The 23,587-nt window shown below is 42.6% G+C and overlaps 1 protein-coding gene across 1 annotated transcript; it reads right to left on the bottom strand.

Annotated features, from left to right (window-relative positions):
* Positions 1-745: 745 nt before the first annotated feature.
* KIF2B (kinesin family member 2B) lies at positions 746-2,788 on the bottom strand. Its single transcript, XM_032211683.1, has one exon. The coding sequence runs from the start codon at positions 2,786-2,788 to the stop codon at positions 746-748; it is 2,043 nt and encodes a 680-aa protein (XP_032067574.1).
* Between the last annotated feature and the right edge of the window lie 20,799 nt (positions 2,789-23,587).

Below are 23,587 nucleotides of genomic sequence, written 5' to 3'. Positions count from 1 at the left end.
ACAGACCTTTGGCTTGATCTTCCATAGCTTTCCTTATGTTTTATACATAAGGTACCCATGTGGCTGACTTTTTGTATGTAAAACATGTTCTTTATCCACTGCACTTCAACCTCCTGTGTTGAGTTTGCTGAATTGTAAATGATAAAACAGATTCCTCTTATATAATTCAGACTATGCAACTGTTTGGCTACCAAGTTTTTCCTACATTTTTGAATTACCTTAGTCCATCCCTTTCGAATAACCAGACCAAAAAGACACTATTTCCTATCTACATTTTTTTTTAATATTCTCTCTTACAGGTTCCTTGGGTTTGGCAGACAGCATGGCAACAAATGACATTAAATTCAGGCTTATACTATCCGTACAGCAGCCTTCATTCCTTCAAAGTATTATTCCCCCCAAACAGTGCTCTTTAAATTAATTTATTTTCTAAAAAAACCACAGCCAATTCAAACTGTCAATGCCCAAGGATTGTGCTGTCAGCCTTAAAGAATGTTATCTTTATAATGCTAAAATAAATATCTTATATTGGTCTTGGAAAGTTTCTACATGATTTCAGAATTGAGGAAAACAGGAAATTCCTCTTTCTTTAAGCAGGAAATCCCCAGGGATATAGAATTTTAATTGTGTTTTTTTTTTCTTTTAAAAAAAGCCATTACAATGCCAGATGGTTAGATGCAATGTATAGTGGGGAAAGACCAGTGGTACTCAACAATGGGAGAGTAGAAAGAGACTCTGTCAGGGCTCACAGAATGCGGGATCTCTTCATAAGGATCTCATTGTTCTCCAAGTCTTCCTTACAGAGGTTAGCCCTAAAAGATTTCACTTTATCTTGTATTTCCGAAAGGAGAGCAATCTTTTCTGTCAGCATGGTTTCAAACTGGGTGGCGTAAAACTCCATGTCGTATTCAACATCTTCAGCCATCTTCAGAAAAGCTTTCAGCCATCGCAGTGATTCCTGATGATCTTCTGCCTGAGCTTTCTCAATCTCTTTCCTCTTCTTCTGCCCTTTCACTCTGGAGATGATGCGAAGAGCTGGCAAAGGGACTTGATCCTCTTTCTGTATGCAGAAGATTTTGAACTGATCCGTCTCAGGCAAGCTATGATTGCTCCAAGGCTGTGTGGAATCCTCCAGCTGATAGAGAGACTTTGACAAGATACGATGGCACTGTTTGAAGGCATTGGGATCGACCACCAGACCTTTTACCCGATTGGCATACCTGAGGGTATTGAGTGTGTGTTCACATGACTTCATGCCTGGGGAGATGGTGGCAATCATGCAGGTGCAAGAGTTTTCTCCAATGAATGAGTCTCTTAGGACTTGGGTCAGCTTGCAAGCTCGGAAAGGTGTGTGGCCTTTATTGCGCCCCAACGCTCGAATGCATTCTTTCAGGGCCAAGAGGCTCTTATTGATCTCGGCTCCCTCCAACCTGGTTAGTCGGTCTGCCCTGGAAGTATCTGCTCCCCGCTCATTGCCAGCCAGGTCAATCAAGGAAAACTTACCATACAGTCTCCCTTTGCGTTTGAGGATAATCTGGAAAACGGCGTGACTCCGGGAGGAATGGGAGTTGGCTGAGGTCTGGCCGGAGGTCCTGCATCGATTCCCAATCTCAATGAGCTTCAAGACGTCCTCAACACAGATGACCTCCTGCTCCAGCAGGCCCACCACTTGGACCTGCTGGTTGCTGTCCTCCAGGACCCTTAGCCGGTTCTTCCAGTTCAGCAAATCGTAGACTTTCCCCCAGTAGATCTCAAAAAAGGCGCCAAAAACCTGGAGCTCCAGCATCTTGTAAGTGGGCTCCTGCAGCAGAAAGAAGACGTCGCGGGCGGCCATGGCATAGATGCCCTTGGTGGAGTCCTGCTTCTTGCCAGAGAAGTCCCCTCCCATCGTGTGGGTCTTCCCGCTGCCCGTCTGCCCGTAGGCGAAGCAGGTGGCCATGCCGCCCCGGAAAATGGTCTCCACCAGCGGCTGGGCCGTGTGCTCGTAGACGCTTTCGTTAGTGGCGCCGGCGTCAAAAGCGTGGTCGAAGCGGAAGGTCTGCTGCTCCAAATAGCGGGTGAGGTCGAGCTTCTGCCGGGCCTCGTGCACCATCACCACACCCGAGCAGGGGATGGTCACCACGTCCACCTCCTTGACCTCCGCCTCCCGCTGGTTGAGCGGCCGCTTGCGGACGCAGACGCAGATCTTGCGGGAAGAGGCGCCGTCGCTGCGGCCGCTGGGCGGCAGAAGGCCGCCCTGGGCCAACAGGGCGGCCCCTCCGCCACCGCGCAACAGGGCCTCGCGGCACTGCTGGATCATGGCAATCAGGTCCGCGTGCGGGTGGGCGTCGCGGGCGTCGCGCCGAGCTCGCCTCTCCAGCAGAGCCAAGTGGCGCTTCTCGCGCTCCACCCGCAGCCGCTCCACCTCCAGCACGCAGGGCGACTTGCGGCCGGCCGTCGAAGGGGCTCTTCTCAGCTCGCGCTCCACCCCGTCCCCTCCCGGCTTCTCTCTGCTGGCGGGGGTCCCCGCGTAGTGGGGCGGCGGCGTTGGGTGGTCGCCCTGCTCCGACGGGGTCGGTGGGGAGAGCGTCCCCGGGCTGAACTCCACTGGGGCCAAGTGCGGGTTGAGGCTGAAAGCTTGTCCGAGCTCCACTTTCTTGCCCTTGTTGGTGCCCCTTTCGATCCATTCCACCGTCAGGTTGTTGGCGTCGTCGTGCAGCGCCGTCACCAGAGCCGGGTGGATCCGCCCGTCGCTCCTCTTGATGTCCAGATAGGTCCCCAGCCGGATGGCCCCGAATGGCTTGGCCATGGCGCTCGGCGGTTTCGCCTCGGGATCGCACGGGTAGCCTCTGCCGATCCCGGGCAGCCGGGGGAAGCGAGAGAAGGGGGCGGGTAGGCAAGCTGGTACCCTGGCTGGACAGTCACGCTCATTCAGCGCCTGGTGGTAAAAGGCACCCTCCCGCATGGCCCAGCCAGTGCCCTCGGCCCTCCGCCTGGGTGGACGGTCATCCGCACCATGGCCTGCGTCACAAGGGCTCCCCCGAAGTGGTTGCGACCCATGGCTCGGGCTTTACGCTGCTTTGCAGGACTTCTTGGGGTCGTTTGCTGGCGAAGAACTACCGGTTGGACTTGACCTACCAGCGGGATCCGTCGCCACCCTTTATCGGTACTTTTTCCTAAACCAGGATCTCCAAACTTGCTTGGGGAATCTCTGGGGAGTTGAAGTCTACAAGTCTTAAAGCTGCCAAGTTTGGAGACTCTAGTCCTAAAGTGATCACGGATCAAGAAGTACTTTCTCTCGGAGTTGTTATCATGGGTTAAGAAGTAGTCAAATTTCTCTTGGAGTTAACGGCTCAGAGCTCCCGTTCTTATGCACCCGGCTGTCCCAGACAGGTAGAAATACGGATTCCCAAATAGGGTTGAATTCCCGGTGTAAAAGTGTGGGTTTGAATGAGGCTGAAATGAGGGTAATGAATATAGAAATCATTTCCGAATAAACCAGTTCTAGTCTTCCATAGCCTTCTAAATTAGTTGGACTGTAGTACCTCCTAAAATTCACAGCCATTGACTAAGTTGTTGGGGGGGGGGAGTTGTAGAGGGCCATTGGTTGGGGGGGGGGGAAAGCACAGGTGTGGGTGATATAGAAATTTGATAGATAAATAATGAAAATAGAAATAAAGCTTTTGTCCTCTCTGCCACTCCCCATCCTTGAAGAAAGTAGATCTGTGGTCAGTCTGCCCTTCATAGCATTCAAACAGTGGGATTGAAAACTTCAGCTAGTGTGTTGTGCAAAGATGACACATTCCATGCTCAGTTTGCTGATTGGATAATAGATTAATGGTCCAATATTCTATGCTCTGAGTGTGCATAGAACCAGAGCTGAAGCTTTATAGTGCAGCCTTTTTAGCAGTAATCCTCCCTAAATTGATTTTTACTTTCTTGTAAGTATGCAGCAATATGCTGAGTGTTTTCCAGGAAAAGGGTATCTTATATTTTCCCATTAATAGTAGGCTAAAACTAGTAAGACCCAAGTTCAGATTCCTAATAAACCTTATTGGGCAATGTCCACAGAATGGTTTGGATTAAATGGAGATGATAGGTTTGTAACTATATGTTGGTATATGGTCATGAAGTTTTAGAAAAAAAGCAGGATTTTTATTTATTTGTATCCTACCTTTATAATTTTTTTTACAAATAAATAGGATATGAATGTAATCAATATTTCTAATGAATTGGAAATCTTACTCATAAGATGCCATACTTTTTTCCCTAATGTTTATGTGTTATTAAGAAAGGATTGTGATTTAATATTGCAGGCTCATTTTAAACTGTGTGAATTGCTAAGATACATTTTGCATTGGTGTTCTGTTGGGATGCAAGATCAGGATATTATCAAATTTATTTTGTGAGATCCTGGGATCTTTACTACATCTGAAACATCTGTTACTCTGAAACATTTGTGTTGATAAATTCAGTGAAGAAAGTGCAAACAGAAAAACTGTCAAATTAATTTCAGAAAAGTGGACACTGTTGCATGAGGTACCATCTCCAGATTAGCAAAAAGGTAGCCTCTTTATTTATTTATTTTGGATACACCAGGTTTAAATTGAACAGATGAAGTATTATGCTGCCCATTCCTGTTGAATATCTTTTTTTAAAAATGATTACTACTAATTGTAATGGTGTGCCAGAAATCTGGAAGACACAGTGATCATTAAAGTATGACAGATATGGAACAGACATGTTGCACTAACTCATGTTTCAGAATTGTTTGGATCAGCATGAGATGCTAAGATCAAATCAAGCAAACACAGTTACAAGTGAGTGTAATATATAACTCCCAAGCATGCATTTCTTTTAGCTTTCACAAGCCTAATTGCTCAGATGCTTAAGTACCTTACTTTTTTAGCTTTGTTCTCTTCTCTCCCAGAAATAGGTAGCTAACTAACATGGAAAAGTAAACTATCGGGGACAGTTAGGAAATGAAATGTCCGCTGTAACTGTATTGGCTTTGTGCAGATTTAAGATCAGTTAACACATCTCATAGGAAATCCCCTCATCATTCTTTCCCAGCTAACAGCTGTGCTGCAGACTTGCTTTTGCAATTGCCTCCAGCTTTTCTTGATTGTGTTGCCTTCCCAACTGAGAACGATAACAAACAACACCCAAAGAAGAAAACTAGCCTTTACTTGTCAGATCTAAAAAGGTCAGGAATCATTCAGCTGACAAGTTGACATCCCCCAGAAGAGACCAAATGAGAGGTTAGAAAGTAGATCTTGGATTCAGTTCATGCATGTTTATCAGGACATCTTGTTGAAATTTTGGAGGTTATTCCAAAGTAAATGTTCAGCTCAAGGTATTAATGACAGAATGGATGTTTTTTTTTTTTTGAAGAAAAAAAAAGATGTTTGCCACTTTAGCCACATTGTTCAGCTTTGTTTTATATTCTTCAATTTTAGAAGAGGTACATTATGAGATTTGTGTTTCCTTTTCAAATTTGTTTTTTCTAGAAGAAATGCTAAAGAAAGAGGTTGCTGCATTTTCTCCCCTAATATTCCTTTAACAGCACTCAGTGCATCCCTGTAGCACACAGATATCAAATTAGCAGCATCATGTTGCTGTCATGTGATGTATCATGACATTTCCCCTCTCCGGTGAGTGGGGTGGGTGTGGCCTGTGCATATCGCATCCTGCCCACAGGCTGCCAATTTGACATCCTTGCTGTAGCAGGTTGTTGAAAAGGTCTTTATAAAACGGTTGAGAGATTTAAAGGGCAAATGGATGCATCAACATTTTTTAGGGCCAGAGGCTATTCTATCCCTTTAAAAACCTTCCTCCGTGGGGTAAATGGAGGCAAAATAAGCCTTTGTAAGCCCTTATAAGCCCTTTCAGTTCCTTCCAAGTATCCCAAAAAGAAATAGTTTATCTAGCCACTCATGACAATCTAGTAGCCAGTATATTCAATGACAAGAACAATTAATCAGTGGAACAAATTGCCTCTAAAAGTTGTGAATGCTCCAACACTGGAAGTTTTTAAGACGAGACTGGACAACCATTTGTCTGAAATGGTATAAGGTTTCCTGACTGAGCAGGGGGTTGGACTAGAAGACATCCAAGGTCCCTTCCAACTCTTACATTCCATTTTATTCTACCTCAAGGTAAATGCCAATGAGATTTTTATGAATTGTATCTTAAAGTGAGTATATAATCTGTCCATTCTGCTTGCCAGGAATCTAAGATGTGACAGCAGAAGGACCCTTGGAACCATCTGACCAGCATGTAGTATCTGCCTGGATGAACCTCACACAGGTATTTGTGGCAAGACATCGCAATATTTGGAATGTCTTGCCATATTTTACACTTTTCAGAGTATAGATATATTAATAGCACAACACCTGGAGATGGCTCAGTATCTTGGATAAAACCCAATCATCTGAATAATTGCCAAAGTATTTCAATTAAATCATCTACCAGTTCTTCCTCACTCAATATTGGCCTAATGAAAATGTGTTAGGATAAACATTTCTGGCTGTTTGTACCAAACTGTCATAGAAATCTAAATTTGAAATAAAAATACAGAAGTGAAAGTAATTATAAGGTGCTGTTTAGTGAAAAATATGATATAATTTGTAATGAAATACTAAGGAAAAATCTAGAGAAATTTTTGTATGCAGAGAGAAAAAGTGAACTGTATATAAGGAAGATTCATGCAGACTGGCTGTGCTCATCAGCTCCTCTAGGTCTCTTTGTCTTTGGGATCACTAATATTTAGGACTGTTCCTAAGTCTTAAGGCAGGTGAAAATAATCAGATTTTGCATTCTGATCTCCATTTATTTTCTGTTCTCTGGACCTCTAATTATTTAGAGTTTTCAGATTCAAATTTCTTACCATCTTCATAGGAGACAAAATTCCAACAGTTAACTTTTTAGCTTTAAACTCACTGGCACAGTGGTAAAGCTGTAAGGAACACAATAAACATACCTAATACTCCTTCCTCCTATTTGCCCCATAAGGATAACCCTGTGAGGTGGATTGGACTGAGAATGATTGGCCCAAGATCACCCAGCCAGCTTTCATGCCTAAGGACTAGAACTCACATTCTCCTGGTTTATAAGCTGGCACCTTTACCACTATCCCAACGTGGCTTGCCAGTTTATTGTTTTTCTCCTCACTGAATAAAACAACTGGAATTTGAAATTTATTATTGTATACAGTTGCATATCACAGCATAGTTTTCAAGAGTATGATGCAGCAACCTCACTAAAAATAAGCAGATCTGGTTTTTGTTAGCAGTTGAATGGAAGATCCCTTGGAAAAGTCCCCTGACTTCCATGTAAGAAAAGAGGTCTCCTTCAGCAGTCTGCTGCAGGGAAATAAACCATTCCTATATATATTTATAGATACCCTCTTTTCCACTGAGAAGATTCTTATGCCTGTGAGAAACTAGGCTCTTGTTCCTGCTATCATTTAAATAGAAAAGGGTGATGACATCCTCTCACAATATGGCGTATTTTTCATTTTTCATGTGCTTGATATTTCTTACAGAAAAATGGCTGGTCCTCTTGGCAAAACAGAAGCAATAGGGAGTTTTGTGATCTCTTCCATTCTCTATGACTCTTTGCATTTCAAGAACGTATTAAATCCCCAGTATTTGAAATTTAAAGTACTTACTTCTCTCCCATGCAGTTTCCAGGTGTAGAGATATCTTTGGTTGGAAAATGCAGCCATGGACAAAATGTGAGGGCCAGTCCTCAAATATTTCCTCCAAGTTATCCCCCCTCCCCAAACTCCATCACCACATATACATACACAAACACACAATCTTGCAATTTTGAAAAATATGCATTATAATCCCCAAACCTGGCCCCATTCTTACAATTGGAATATATATAGGTATATATTTAGTGTCACAACCCCTGGTAAGCCCCAATTATGGGAGGAAGCTAACTGCTTCCATTATCTGTCTATCGGCTCGTCACAAGAGACCATCACGACAGAAACCCAATATTTTTACTGTTGCCTTTGTTACATTTGTGTTGTATTTGTGCTGATAAATTATATATATATAGAGAGAGAATGAGAGAGAGAGAGAGAGAGAGGATATATATATATATATATATATATATATATATATATATATATATATATATATATATATATATATATATACATACATACATACATACATACATACATACATACATACATACATACATACATCCTATCTCCTGACCAAAAAGAGTGAAGTTAAGATATTCTACATAAAACAGAGTAATATATTTGCCCTTTCTACTCTTTTTGAAATTGCAAGTATTTACTTTTTTTGGAGGTAATGGTTTTTTTTTTAAATGACTGAACCAAGCAGAGCTAGCTCTGTTGCATCATATAGATTATGTCAATAAGGTTATGAATCGTACATTCTTAGCATTCATTTTTAATGCTAAAATATCGGCACAAAGCAGACACCAAAACATCAATGTACATCATAAGAGACATATGTGGAACTGGACCTGAAGATTTTGACAGTTATTTTTGGTTTTGCACATGGCTGTGAATTATTGAGAGTCAGGACACTTTACCTGGCTGCGCTGGAGGGTGAAAAAACAATAGGCCCATCAATTGGTCATGCTCCATTAATGAGTTTGCCCCTGGTGATTGTAGTATTCTGCAGCCTGGTTCTGGCAGATGTATGAGAAGGTAGCATCCACATTTTCACAGAAAGACTGAAACTCATTTTTTCATTTATATTTTTGTATTGAACCATTTGAAGAAAATATACAAACCTGTCTTTTGAATTCAATTTATTTCAATCCGAGATCAGCCAGAAAGAATATAGTTTACCGCAAAGAACATATTAAAATATATACGGAGCAGTGGACTTGTGATCTTGGTCTGAGGGGTAATGAGATCATACCCCTGTCGTGGTCAGACCACTGCCTACTGAGGCTTGACTTCCGAAGACCAAACCCCCACTGTAGGGAGGAGGAACCGACCAAGTGGTTCCGCCCCAGGCGACTTATGGACCCTTTGAGGTTCCAGACGGAGCTTGGGGTTATTCCTGATACTCTTGCCCACAGTCCGGTAGAGACTCTGGTTGCTGCCTGGCATTCGGCAGCATCGGAGACCCTTGACCGGATTGCGCCACTACGGCCCCTCCGAGGCGGCGGATCCCGGAGGCCTCCTTGGTTCACCGAGGAGCTCCGGGAGAGGAAGCGCCGGAGGAGACGCCTAGAGCACCTGTGGAGGTCCGATAAATCCGAATCGAACCGAGCACTCTTAACAACCTGCACCAAGGAGTACATCAGGGCACTTAGGGCAGCAAAGAGATCTTATATTGCCACCTTGGTTGCGTCTGCCGAGTCCCGTCCAGCCGCCCTGTTTAGGATAACCCGTTCCCTCTTAAATAAGAGGGATACGGGGGACCCCTTGCAGGGTAGGGCTGAAGACTGCCCAGTTCTTGGCGGACAAAGTTGCTCGGTTTCGGTCGGATTTGGACTCCACCTTTGCAGATCCAGCCGAGGCACGAGTGGACGATTTGGTAGACCATCGCTGGGTTGAGTTTCAGGATGTTACCCCCGGGGACGTGGACAAGGCCATGAGGGCTGTGAGTGCCTCCACCTGTGTACTGGACCCGTGTCCCTCCTGGCTGGTTGCTAACAGCAGGGAGGTGACACGGGGCTGGATCCAAGCGGTTATTACCGCCTCGCTTCGGGAGGGGCACTTCCCCGCTGCACTTAAAACGGCGGTGGTGAGACCCCTCCTGAAGAAACCATCTTTGGATCCAGCCGTACTTAACAATTACCGTCCAGTCTCCAGCCTCCCCTTTATTGGGAAGGTTGTTAAGAAGGCGGTGGCCTACCAGCTCCAGCGGTCCTTGGAGGAAGCCGATTACCTGGACCCCTTCCAGTCCGGCTTCAGACCTGGTTACAGCACAGAAACCGCTTTGGTCGCATTGACCGATGATCTCTGGAGAGCCAGGGATGGAGGCCATGCCTCCATCTTGGTTCTCCTTGACCTCTCGGCGGCTTTCGATACCATCGACCATGGTATCCTTCTGCGACGACTGCGGGAGGTGGGGGTGGGAGGCACTGTTTTGCAGTGGTTCTCCTCCTACCTCTCGGACAGGTCGCAGTCGGTGTTGGTTGGGGGACAGAGATCGACCATGAGGCCCCTAACATATGGGGTGCCGCAGGGGTCGGTCCTGTCCCCCGTACTATTTAAATTCTACATGAAACCGCTGGGCGAGATCATTCGGAGGCACGGGATAAGATACCATCAATATGCGGACGATACGCAGCTGTATCTGTCCGCCCCGTGCCAACTCAATGAAGCGGTGGACGTGATGAACCAGGGTCTTGAGGCCGTCAGGGACTGGATGAGGACTAACAAGCTTAACTCAACCCAGAAAAGACCGAGTGGCTGTTGTGTTTCCCTCCCAAAAATTTGGTTAGTGTTCCATCGCTCAGGCTGGGGGGCCAAATTTTACACCCCTCAGACAGGGTTCGCAACTTGGGAGTCCTCCTGGACCCACAGCTGACCTTTGATTACCACCTGTCGGCTGTGACCAGGGGGGCATTTGCCCAGGTTCGCCTGGTGCGCCAGTTGCGACCCTACCTGAATCGGGAGGCTCTCACAACAGTCACTCGCACCCTCGTGACCTCTAGGCTGGAATACTGCAATGTGCTCTACATGGGGCTGCCCTTGAAGAGCATCTGGTGGCTTCAGCTAGTCCAGAATGCGGCCGCGCGAGTGATTGTGGGTGCACCTCGGTTCACCCACATAACACCTATCCTCCGCGAGCTGCACTGGCTACCTATTGATCTCCGTGTGCGCTTCAAGGTGCTTCTTACTACCTACAAAGCCCTTCATGGTAGTGGATCTGCGTACTTGGGAGACCGCCTCCTGCCAATCACCTCCTCTCGACCCATAAGATCTCACAGATTAGGCCTCCTCCGAGTGCCATCTGCCAGCCAGTGCTGGCTGGCAACTACGTGGAGGAGAGCCTTTTCAGTAGCAGCTCCGACCCTCTGGAACGATCTCCCCGTGGAGATTCGTACCCTCACCACCCTTCAGACCTTCCACACAGCCCTCAAGATCTGGCTATCCCGCCAGGCCTGGGGGTAAAGAGTATAATCCGCCCCCACCCGAATGTTGAATGAATGTTGCTCGATTTTAATTATACATTGTGTTTATATGTTATTGTATGTTTTCCCCTCCCATACAAGTTGTTAGCCGCCCTGAGTCCCCTCAGGGAAAGGGGCGGCCTATAAATAAACTCAACTACAACTACAACTACAACTATACAATATTTCTCAATAACCAATAAGAGAGACACAAGAAGTTAAAATCCTAATGTGATTGCATAATTGGTATGCAAAGGAAGAACATAGTGCACAACCTGAAGCATTGATTCCGTGGTTCTTATCAGCCGGTAACAGAGAAACATAGAAGGAAGCAAAAATGCCTAGAAACCATACAAGAATCAATGTAATGAGTGATAACTATAATATTGGCAAGATATTGAGACATGGCAACTGATTCCGAAAATCTTATAATATTGCTTAGGATGTCAAGCGTGCTTGAAACATAACCCCTCTGCCCTCAAACTCTGAGAGAACTGGAACATTTTTTGGGGAAATACAGACAGAAGCATCAGGGAACTTTTATTTCCAGTGCTGTTTGGCTCAATTAGGCAGCTTTATGGTTGCTCCCATTCTCTGTCCCTTGATCTTTGTTTTGCTTGTTTTGTTTTCAAGTTACCAATTGCTAGTTCTGGTACACAGTTCTAAGCCCCCCCCCCCCCCCCCCCCCCCCAGCCTATCCTACTTCTCCGGCTTTTACTTTGAGGTCTTTTTTTGAAATAAATGTCTTTATTCCTTGTTACTTCAGAGTTGGATTGTATTAGCAGAGAAGACACCAAAATCACTGGGGACTAGTTAATCTGATAAAACTGGAACTGTTTAGTTTTAAATCTCAGTTTTTAAAAACACTTTCACCTGGAGAAAAACAGCTCCACCTTGGAATTTGAGTAGAAAAGACAAAACCCAAGGAAGGAATCTGGCAGGTTTGTGTTTAAATCTGCCACAGATATCTTTATATTACAGTTTGTTAGTTTACTACTATATTTAAGAAAGTTATACTTCAGGAGTGGAGTTTGGAAATGTTCATTAAAACAGCAAATAGTGTTTTTATTTATTTGTCTACACCATTTCAGTTTTACAGCTTTTAAGAAGAATAATAACTAAGATTAGTTTTATGTCTATGTACTTTTAGGCCTTCAAAGACATTTTGATTACATAATTGTCTATATGCATGTTTAAATATAGTCCTTTGACTAGACAAGGCAATATATTTACATATTACCAAAAAAATTGAACATTAACTTGGTATTTGCTTTGAGAGAATACTTTTTTATGGCCAGTTTTCTTATACAAAAAACTTTCTCTGATAAATTTTGTTGTGCCTGGTGGATTTTAAGAGCACAAGAGCAGAGCTGTTGGCAATCTATTGTTACAAACAACTGATTTTATATGCCATTTACTGAGCAAATGGTCAGTCATCTCTAATTTTCTTCCAGGAATCAGCATAGGGCTATTTTATTAGAGTTCCAGTGAAAATATTCAGGCTGGTGAGCCATAGTGCAATAATTTAGACCTGACATGTTTAACAGTATTTGGCCTTCAGCCTTATTCTCACCATGCTCTCTGAGTGAATAATTGTAGTCTAGCTCACAGCCTGGAGTAACTTCTTCATATATCAACCAATTTTCTAATTGTGGGAGTAATCAGTCAGCATTTTCTACCCTAGAGAAAGTATGTAAAGCAAATGTCTCAAAACTCATTTTCAGTAAAGAAGCAGTCTTATAGATGCCTTTCCTTTACCATCCCTTTCCAATCAGAGCATTAAGTGCACAAATTCCAATTTTTAGAACTCAGAAACAGTCATGGTGGCTGGAGGATTGAGGGTGCTGAAATCCACCCAGGTTTGAAACCGCTCCTGGCTTGAACCAGGACAAAAATGTCAGTGCCCAATTGATTGACCTTCAATAAGAAGTCAGTGGGTGTGGCCAGAGATGTAATAATTCAATAACAACAGGATGAAATCTGTTTCCGGAGGTGGCCGATAGTGCCCCAGAAAGAGATCTTAAATTGGGAAGAGATCAGCTCTCAAGGGCAGTTAACAGCATGTCTAAAGGGTTGATGTTGTATTCCCCAATCTAGTGATATCTAATTGAGAAAGGAATACAGCCCTCATATTACTCAGTCCAGCACAGGACAAAAGGCTTTCAATAGCAATAGCAATAGCAATAGCAGTTAGACTTATATACCGCTTCATAGGGCTTTCAGCCCTCTGTAAGCGGTTTACAGAGTCAGCATATTGCCCCCAACAACAATCCGGGTCCTCATTTTACCCACCTCGGAAGGATGGAAGGCTGAGTCAACCCTGAGCCGGTGAGATTTGAACAGCCAAACTGCAGAACTACAGTCAGCTGAAATAGCCTGCAGTGCTGCATTTAACCACTGCGCTACCTCGGCTCTTGTAGAAACCATCAAGAAACCATCAATTTCATAATATGATTGGGTAGGTAATCCAATGATTTTCTCTTCTGTATAAAGTGAGAATTATGTCTCTGGCTATTGCATAACCCATAAAAACCAAGATTCACTACTATAAAGGGGAATGGAGGAGGAAACTGATAAATGAGAGGATCACATAATCTTGAATTTAGTCTGGGACCAAATATCTATTTCTTACTTTATTATGCCAGAGGTTGAAGGCTGCTTTAGCTTTTAGAATCTTTCTCCTCCTAGTTTAGTTTTATTTTTTCCTTTTTGAGAATTCTGTTATCTTCTCTTACCAGTGCTGCTCCTGCTAGGAATAAGGACCAAGTTGCCACTGAATTAAATGCTAATCTAAAGTCTTAGTGATTGATTTTAATACCTCTGTGAGCAACATATGCAGTGCTTCCAAGTCATGGATAAAAAATGGCAAAGGCTATAATCAATCCTTGTGCCTTGGTATGTAATTCAGACGGTATTTAGAATTGATAAATACCCTTTGCAAAATAGCTTTTATGGAAACATTCATCAGAGAACCAGAACCTACAGGTGTGCTATTTACTTCTTTATTTATTTCAAAATTTTCCAACATGACCAGATGGAATTAATTCATCCTAACATCTCCAGCAGGAAAATAAACAAACATGGAAATGCTATCATTCAGTGAATCTTTGATCCAAAATTTGACATCTCCCACTAGTTCTGAGAAAGATCCTATCTGAAAATTTCAAGTTGATGCTGTCAAGAGTCAGGCAAGTTAATGATGTAAAATTTAGGATTGACACTTTCCCCCCCAATATTTGAGCTGCCTTTCTGGATCTAAGATGCCGTGGCTCAGTGGCAAGGATGCTGAGCTTGTTGATCAGAAAGGTCGGCAGTTCGGTGGTTCAAATCCCTAGCACTGCGTAACAGAATGAGCTCCCATTACTTGTCCCAGCATCTGCAACGTAGCAGTTCAAAAGCATGTAAAAAAATGCAAGTAGAAAAATAGGAACCACCTAGGAAGGTAACAGCATACCGTGTGCCTTCGGTGTTTAGTCATGCGGCCACATGACCATGGATTTGTCTTCAGACAGCACTGCTGTTCAGCTTTGAAACGGAGATGTGCACCGTCCCCTAGAGTCAGGAACAACTAGCACATATATGCGAAGGGACTCCTCTCTGGATTACATTTATACAATTGCTATGATGTGAGCTCCATTAACGCAGTTATAATGTAGTCATGGCTTGTTAGCTTGGTCAGTCTGTTAGTCAGCGGTAGGAAGGTACATTGTCTTTTTGGATTTGTGGTTGCTTCCACTGACTGACTTCTTTTCCATAAATATGCTTACTTTTTAAAACAAACATACAAACCAGAACTTCCCAAACCTAAGTAAATTACTCAAAATTGGACAGACATACAAATCCATTATTCAGGCACAACAGGGACATTTAACTTAAAATGTTTTATTTATATTGGTGGTGCAGTGTTTAGAATGCAGTATTGCAGGCTAACTCACTGTTCACTGTCAGGAGTTTGATTCTGATCAGCTCAAGGTTGACTCAGCTTTCCATCCCTCCAAGGTCAGTAAAATGAGGACCTATTTGAAGACAGCAATATGCTGACTTTGTAGAGTGCTTAGAGAGGGCTATGAAGCATGAAGTATGAAGAGGCCTTAAGTGCTATTGCTAATGAAGGAAAATATCCTGAAGATGAAACTCAAATATTTTGGCCAGCTAATGAGAAGAAAGGACTCACTGGAGAAGAGCCTAATGCTGGGAAAGATGGAGGGCAAAAGAAGAAGGGGACGACAGAGAATGAGGTGGCTGGATGGAGTCACTGAAGCAGTTGGCGGGAGCTTAAATGGACTCCAGAGGATGGTAGAGGACAGGAAGGCCTAGAGGAATGTTGTCCATGGGGACGCGATGGGTCAGGCACAACTTCGTAACTAGCAACAACAAATAGTTTACTAAATGACTATATAGTAACTTTGGTGGTTGTGAATTCTATAGAGGGTCACCATAATAATCATTCCACCTTTTCTTAAAAGAGTTCAAGTCAATGGACATAACTCTGTTTCCCAGTCTTATGGTATGTCTTTATAGGAATCCTTGGAAACATTTCCTTCTTAATATTTTTATCCTAGATATGAAATTTCATTGAGTCCCAGGGTCTCAGTTCTTAGTGTCACAGATATCCTTATACTCTTGATTCTTTACTACAAAGAGTAGTAGAGGAAGCTTCACAAAGCCCTTCTGTGCCTTGAATGTGCTTCCTATCAATTTCATTTGTGACCTTGAATTCTGGGTATAGAGAGCAGCATTTAATTCTGTCAAATATATCTCTTGTATCTTTTCTATTGGGCCACCCATTTCCCAAGCTAGATTGCCTCTTCCACAAATAAATGATTAAATTTTGGCTTTTCCAGCATTTCCTCATGAGAAAGATAATTCAAGCCCAGGTGTCTCCTACTTTTATTCACAGGGAAAAAAATAAAAGCATTAAAATGTTTCATAGAATGATATATACACCTTTTCTGCAGTTTTACACATTGAAGCAACTCTTTCTTTTCTTTCTGTATTGAACAGTAGATTATTGCAGGTCAAAAGAATGTTGTTGGCTAACTTCCAGCTTTGAAGTTAGGAAGACATGCTACCCCTGTGGCTTATTCTTTCTTAACATGCTATTCTTTTTGCCACCAGTTGAGCAACAGCCCAAAGGCTTTTTGATAGTAACCAAATGAAATTGGCAAGACAACACCCGTATTGTGGCTGTAAATATTAATGGGAATCCTACCCCTACCCAGCTAAGAGTGAGGAAGACTACATCTGCAGAAATTCATGCTTTTCTGCTAGTGGCGAGAAATCTCTAGACAACACAGCATTGGCACATTGTAGTATTCTAGGTTGTTACATATAAGGATGTGAGTCCACATTGTCTCAGTACAAATCCCTCTTCTGTTCTTCGCCCAACACAAATATAAGGAATTCTCTTTATGGCATGCACCAATATTTGTTTGCCTTGGTTGCCCTGATTGAATTGGTTTATAAGTTCATAAATAAAGGCAAGTCACAAGGTTAGCAAACATTATATTCAGAGCAGTTCTACATTTGAAACAGTGAAAAGATTGGGAGCAGCACAGTAGCATTAATGTACATTCTCATAACAGTGCAGTAAATAACTCATTTATCCCTGCTATGCAACAGGCCTATAAATGGGAGCTTTACGGTCTTCCCTTAATTACCCTGATCTCTTGTATATTAGACAATAAATGAAATGGCTTTCCATTTTTTCTCCCTTCCCCTTGTGTGTACCTGCTTACAAAACTAGCTTGTACATAAAGCAGCAAAATAAAAGGCAGTATGTAATGGCCATTTTGTCTTTACCTCGTGTAAATAGCAGCAAAAAGCAGAAACCAATTGCTCATAATGAAGCCTTCAAACAACAACTTAAACCCAACAAACTAATTTGAAGGTGCAATGCAAATTGGGACTTCCTTGGCATATCTTTCCCTCTGACTCTATAGCTACTCAAATACTAGGAGAAATGGAGGGTTTCTTTACAGATTAATTTGTTCTGAATTGAAAGGATCCTAAAGAAACAGCGTGCATACTTTATTTTCCTTGGGAATGTGGTACAGTTTATTACATCTTCCAGGTGTAAGTGTTGTGTCCTTCCGACGCAGCTGGCAGGCGGGGCCAGAGTCACAGGCTCCTGATTGGCTCAGGTGCGCCTGCCGGCTGACGGGAGAATCGCTGGCCGCTGATTGGCCAGCCGCCTGACAGCTGTCAAATATAAATAGCTGTCAGGCGGGCCGCGTGCTGTCCGTGTTCTGAACTTGTTCGTTGCTGTTGCCTGTTAATAAAGACGTATTTTACCTCACGTCTCGTTCTTAAAAGTAAGCATTTTTTAAGCCCCACACAACTGGAAAAGGTTGAGGAATCAAGAACAATACAGATTTCAATAAGGTAACTTTCAGGGTCACCCAGGGGCACTGTATCAATGCAAGGTATTGGAAAGTGAAATAGGAATTTCCAACCCTTCTTTATAGTAAGTTAATTATGGTGGGGTCACCTTGAGTCCTCTGAACACTTGCTTGATTTCACCTGGGCTAAGGTGTCATTTATGGATAAGCTTTCAACTGGTTCACGTTCTAAACTCTTCCACCCCTTGCCTTTCCTTCTCTAATCTCTTCCAGCATGTGGTTGGTAACATCCAATTTGGATTGTATTTCAATGACACGTGTAAGGGAAGTTTTAGTTGAATTTGAATTTCCCATTTCAGGATTCAAACATCGTGAATTGTACCATCTTGCTTAGTTCACTGTTTTATTTAACTTGGTGTTATTTTACAGTTAATTTCTTAGCTTAGAAATCATTGTTAAGCTACCCTGGTACCCTATCTTGGCTGAAAAGTGAGATAGAAACAGAATGGATGCCTGATTATTATAAGAGGGCCCTCCTCCCCCTTTTTTTGCAACTGGGAATTGCAATTTTCATGTCACGTTCAAAGGGCTATTTTTAGTCTATCCCACTGTCTCTTAACGGCTTTGAGTTAAACTTAAAAATGGTTTGCTCTAGTGGTTTAGGCATTAGACCAGAAACTAGGAGACTATGAATTCTAGTACCTCCTTAGACAGGAAAACCAGTTGGGTGACTTTGAGCCCTAGTCACTCTCCTTCAGCCCAATCCATCTCCAGGCTTGTTGTAAGGGAAAAAGGACAGAGGTGGTATTCTGCTGGTTTGCCCCAGTTTGGGTGAACTGTTAGCAGTGGCAGGTGGCTCTGCCCATCCACCCAGACGTCATGGACGCTCTGCGCATGCACAGAAAGTTCTACACAGAAGCGCTGCACATGCTCTTGTTTTGAAACTGGTAACAAAGGTAAGAGGATTTCATGCCTGAAAAAGGAGTATTGTATGTGTTCGCCACCTTCACTTACTTATAAAAAAGAATAAAGGTGGAATTTAAATAAAATAATATAAAATTTTACTATTTTTTATGTTTTGGTATCATTTGTAGGGCTCTCTGGGAAGCACAAGAAAAAGGCTGGCCTGTGATCAACTGAATATTTTGTAAATTTTTCTGAGAGAAGAAAAAGGAATATCACTTGGTTTTGTTTTTAATCCTCCTTTAAATACACAGTACTAGTTCTTTCCAACTGGATGTAAAATTTGCAAGTTTGAAATTTGTTCACTCTGTTTGAAAGTACTTTTCCCCATCTCTTTTGAGTCATACTATGCTAAATGGCTTGGTATTATCAGTGAACGGGCATTTCACTGCCTATCCCTATTTCCCATGTTTCTGAATAACTTTCTTTCCTTCCTTCCTTCCTTCCTTCCTTCCTTCCTTCCTTCCTTCCTTCCTTCCTTCCTTCCTTCCTTCTTTCTTTCTTTCTTTCTTTCTTTCTTTCTTTTTTCTTTCTTTCTGAAACAAATGTATATGGCTGTGCAACTCACATAGATGATTCTGGGCAGCTTATAACATTAATAATTCACAATATTAAAACCATACACCACACCTTTCCCCCAATGTTAGCAAGAACACAATCAGACCAACCCCTTGATCCATTTGTGATACCCAGGCCTGCTGACAAAACCATGTTTTTCAGGGCCTTTCAGAAAAGCAACAGAGTGGGATCCAATTGTGCTTCCAGGGGAAAAGTTGTGCTTTAAGGAGGTACATCATTTTAAATAAAAAAAAGTATCAACCTCAGTCTTGATTGGGGGAGGCTCACCTTACGTTATTTTTTGGAATGTGTGATCCAACAGGAATTTACAGATACTTCAGAATGATCTTGATTTGTCAATTTCTATCCTGTCATGCCAGTCTGATGGCACACCTTTTGGGCTCAGCAGGTCAAACATTTGGAAAACGCCTAACTTGTCATACACACACAGATACACCCACACCACACACATTCTGTCCCCCCCAAAAAGAGAATTCTTTACATACCGTATTTTTCAGAGTATAAGATGCATCTTTTTCCCTCAAAAAAGAGGCTGAAAATGTGGGTGCATCTTATATGCTGAATACATCATTTTTTGTCTCCCGAACCCCCCATTCAAAATGTCCATGCAGAGCCTGTAGAAGTCTTTCAGAGAGCTCCTGGGGGCTGGGGAGGGCAGAAATGAGTGAAAAATGGGCCGTTTTTTTGCTCAATTTTGCCCCCCCCCCCAGCCCTCAGGAGCAATCTATAAGCCTCCTACAGACTAGGCATGCAGATTTTTTTTTGCTCGTTTTCTGGGGGGGCACCCCCCAGGAGCACTCTGCAAGCCCCCTAAAGGCTATTCAGGCCTCTTTTTTGGAGAAAAAGTGCCTTTTTGGGAGATTTGCAGAGTGCAAAAACTTTTTTAAAAAATTTGCTCTTCAAAACCTTAGTGCGTCTTATACTCCGGTGCGTCTTATACTCTGAAAAATACAGTACTCACTTATTTTAAAATATATAGTGCAATTGTGTGTGATCACAGGACCTGCAATGTGCTGCTTAGCTTCAGTTCTCTTTCTGTTGGCAGGCCTACTCCCAGGCAGCTTTGGGTCACACAAGCAGCTTCAGGGAATCTTTAGAGGGCTCTGGAGACCCCACAAAAAGCATGTCCTATTCTGTATGATTTCAGAAGGCCCCACAGGAGCACACACCATTCTCCTGTGGCCTCTGCAGCCTTTGAAAATCATGCAAGTATGAGGAATGCTTTCAAGAATAGTTGTCAGGTATTAGTAATTGCTAGTGTGTCTTCCAAAATGTTATGGTATGTCAGCTTTGACATGCATGTCATATGTTTGTCATCACTGGTCTAAAAGAAGGGATGTGTTTCTTCAAGAAATCAAATGAAAGAAAGGAATTTGAACTCATACATGTAATATAATGTACTCCTATCAGGAGTCGGTATTTTTGTTCAGAATTCCCCTTCCATCAAATAATGCTCAAAACATGAGGCAGGATTGAATATAAGTCAGAACTAACTGTAAATGTTAGAAAGGCAGCAACCATTCCCCAAGGCCTCCCCTTCTGCAGTTCCTGTTATTTCTAGGTATGAAACCCTTGGCTGCACTACATTCCTTCAGGTTTGCAACTCCTAAAACATAACCCTGACTCAAGATCAGTGGAGCTGATTATGAGATAGATATTTCTCTCCAGGGGTAAGCTGCAACCGGTTTAACCACTGGTTCGGTGATCGCGTACTTTGCGAGCATGCACGTCTAAAGCGCTTTGCACATAGCGTTCAACATATACAGCAATTTGAAGCTCAGCTGCTTACCTTCTAAGTAGAACAGCGGAGGGGCGGAAATCAGCTGTGCTGTGCAAATTAGCAGAGCCAGAAACAAGGAAATATAAGACAGGATAGGGCGAGTGTGGGTGGGCGGGACCAGCTGATCATTAGAAGTACTGGTTCACCCGAACTGGTCCAAACCAGCAATAGCCCACCTCTGTTTCTGGCTGAATTCCATCCAATTCTGGCTTCCAATTGAAACAAGCCAATTAAGTTGGATATCAAATAGTTTCACCAGTACTTACCCAGCAGTAAGATACCACTGAGACTTGAGTTTAAAGATGGTTGTGGCTCCTCTCCATGCAATTTCCATAGAACATGGTATCTAATGACTGTTTGCTAGTTATGACAGTCTTATCCATATTGACAAAGAAATAACCCCACTGTGTTCCATGAGATTTATCCCCTATAATGAAATATGTTTAGATAACTAGCCTCAACCCTACCTCATAGAATCAGAAAATTCAATCATTTGTCCATCTGTCTATGTATTATCTATCCTGGCAGGAACTAATCATGGTGGGATATTTCTGGTTTTATCAGGATATGTTGGAAGCTGACTGGGTAATGGCTGAGTCATTTAAAAAGAAATAAGCCTCTTGAAGATGTAAATGTGCTGGAATTTCCAAGATGGTAGCAGCAGGAAAATAAGCCATTAATTTCCCAACAATATTATATACTCTGAGTGAAAGCCAGTCTCCAGTTAAAAGAATTTAAAAAAATAACTGACAAAGGATTAATTGCCTGGCACATTAGCCTTCCTCCTTCAGTATTTATAGCATTTCAAGTTATTAGCTTTCTAATTAACACTGAAAGATCCAAAGCCACCTAATTGTATACCACAGTAATTATAGAAACAAAGAATGAGTCTAGAAATTAGAATGTGGTGGTTGTAATATTTTTGTTCTAAGAATATACAAAGACAAGCAATGGCGCTTTTAGATCTCCCAAGTGGATTTTTTTTTTTCAATTAAATGGTGAGGTGGCATGTTCATTGAGGGTCAAATATTTTTGTGTTCATTTAGGATTGCAGCAGGAGAGCAGGTGGTGAGCCTAAACATTACCGCCAGAACACATGCCTTGTTAATGGGGGGGGGGGGTGATATTCCTCCAAAGCTAATATGCTTTGTAAATTATTTAGCACATGCCCAATTGGGCTTAATATTGTATTAGGGCTTAACAAACAAACAAGCAAATAGTTTGTTGTCCTTTGGATGGAGAAACGATGAAAAACATGGCCTTTGCTTTTGAGATCTCACAAGAATAAAAGGTTTAGGGGCAAAATTGAAGGATGTGTTAAAGTTTGCGGTTGCATGTTTTGTCTGTTCAATATCTGGAAGCCGAGTACCACCCAAATGGGCATTTGAAATTCTCTCCACTAAATTCTTGGGGAAGGAAAAAATCACTATAACACTGGCCTGTATTGATGGTAATAGTATCACTAGTGAAGAAGCTCATTGGGAGGAATTGCCTCACAATGTAGACCTTTGGGTTGTAATGGAAATAAGGGAAGTTGAGGTTGCAGAACTTCAGAGGAGGAATTACATAATGAAACAAAACTCACACATCTCTCTTGGCTATTGTATAACAACTGTTAGATTAAGAGATGTTCCACTTCATCCATAAGATTTTTTTGTGGAATTATCCCTAACAGTGCCAAAAAGCAAGATAAACTGCCTAACTATCTGAAAGGGATGATACAGATATAGAGAACCAGCTGGCACTTGCTCCAAAATGTGAGATCTCAAAAAAAAAGTTGCTTCCCCTCAAAGCAAGGGTTGGGCTTTGTGACTCTCTCCTTGTTGCTGAATGCTTATTGTTGGCTCGAGCTCCTAAGAGCTGGATTTTGCAACATTTGGTTAGGGACTGGTACCTAAATTTTCTCCAGTGTGAGGCTGTGCATAAGTGCCACTCTGTACTCTTCCAGTAGTTGCTTACTAAATTTTTCTATGAAAATTGTAGATATGGGAGCCATTAAAAAATGATGCCAAGATTCCTATCGGAAAGAGGAAGCTTATCCTGCATTTCAACTATGAATCTCTCAAGAGGGCCCAGGCAGGAAGACCCTGAAGGAAGAACTGTTAAATAATAGACAATTTTCTGATATTGAGTGCAGTCTTGTCCAAGCCGGTTATCTTCCAAGATGTTGGGCAGCATCACCTCTGGCAGTTCTCAGAGTTGCAGCTCTAATACTTCTGGCAAAAAGGAGAATCAGATTTACCAGAACCTGCTACCTCAGATGGCAAAGACTGATTGCCTTTGAATAAAGAAGGTACTCATACTTCTCCTTTACATTTTGCACTAAGTGGGTTTTTTGTTGCAGTTTAGGTTGTAGATAGGGAGAACAAGATGCTGAGCTTGTCGATCAGAAAGGTCGGCAGTTCGGCGGTTCAAATTCCTAGCGCCGCAGAAATGCTATCATTCAGAGAATCCTTGATCCAAAATTTGACATCTCCCACTAGTCCTGAGAAAGATCCTAACTGAAAATTTTCAAGTTGATGCTGTCAAGAGTTAGGCAAGCTAATGATGTAAAATTTAGGCTTGACTTTTTTCCAATATTTGAGCTGCCTTTCTGGATGTAAGGGATGCGGTGGCTCAGTGGCTAAGACACTGAGCTTGTCGATCAGAAAGGTCGGCAGTTCGAATCCCTAGCGCCTCATAACAGAGTGAGCTCCTGTTACTTGTCCCAGCTTCTGCCAACCCTAGCAGTTTGAAAGCATGTAAAAATGCAAGTAGAAAAATAGGGACCACCTTTGGTGGGAGGTAACAGCGTTCCATGCGCCTTCGGTTGTTAGACATG

Source organism: Thamnophis elegans, chromosome 2 (genome assembly GCF_009769535.1).
Source record: "Thamnophis elegans isolate rThaEle1 chromosome 2, rThaEle1.pri, whole genome shotgun sequence".
NCBI lineage: Eukaryota > Metazoa > Chordata > Lepidosauria > Squamata > Colubridae > Thamnophis > Thamnophis elegans.
This window is presented reverse-complemented; position numbering and strand designations above follow the sequence as displayed.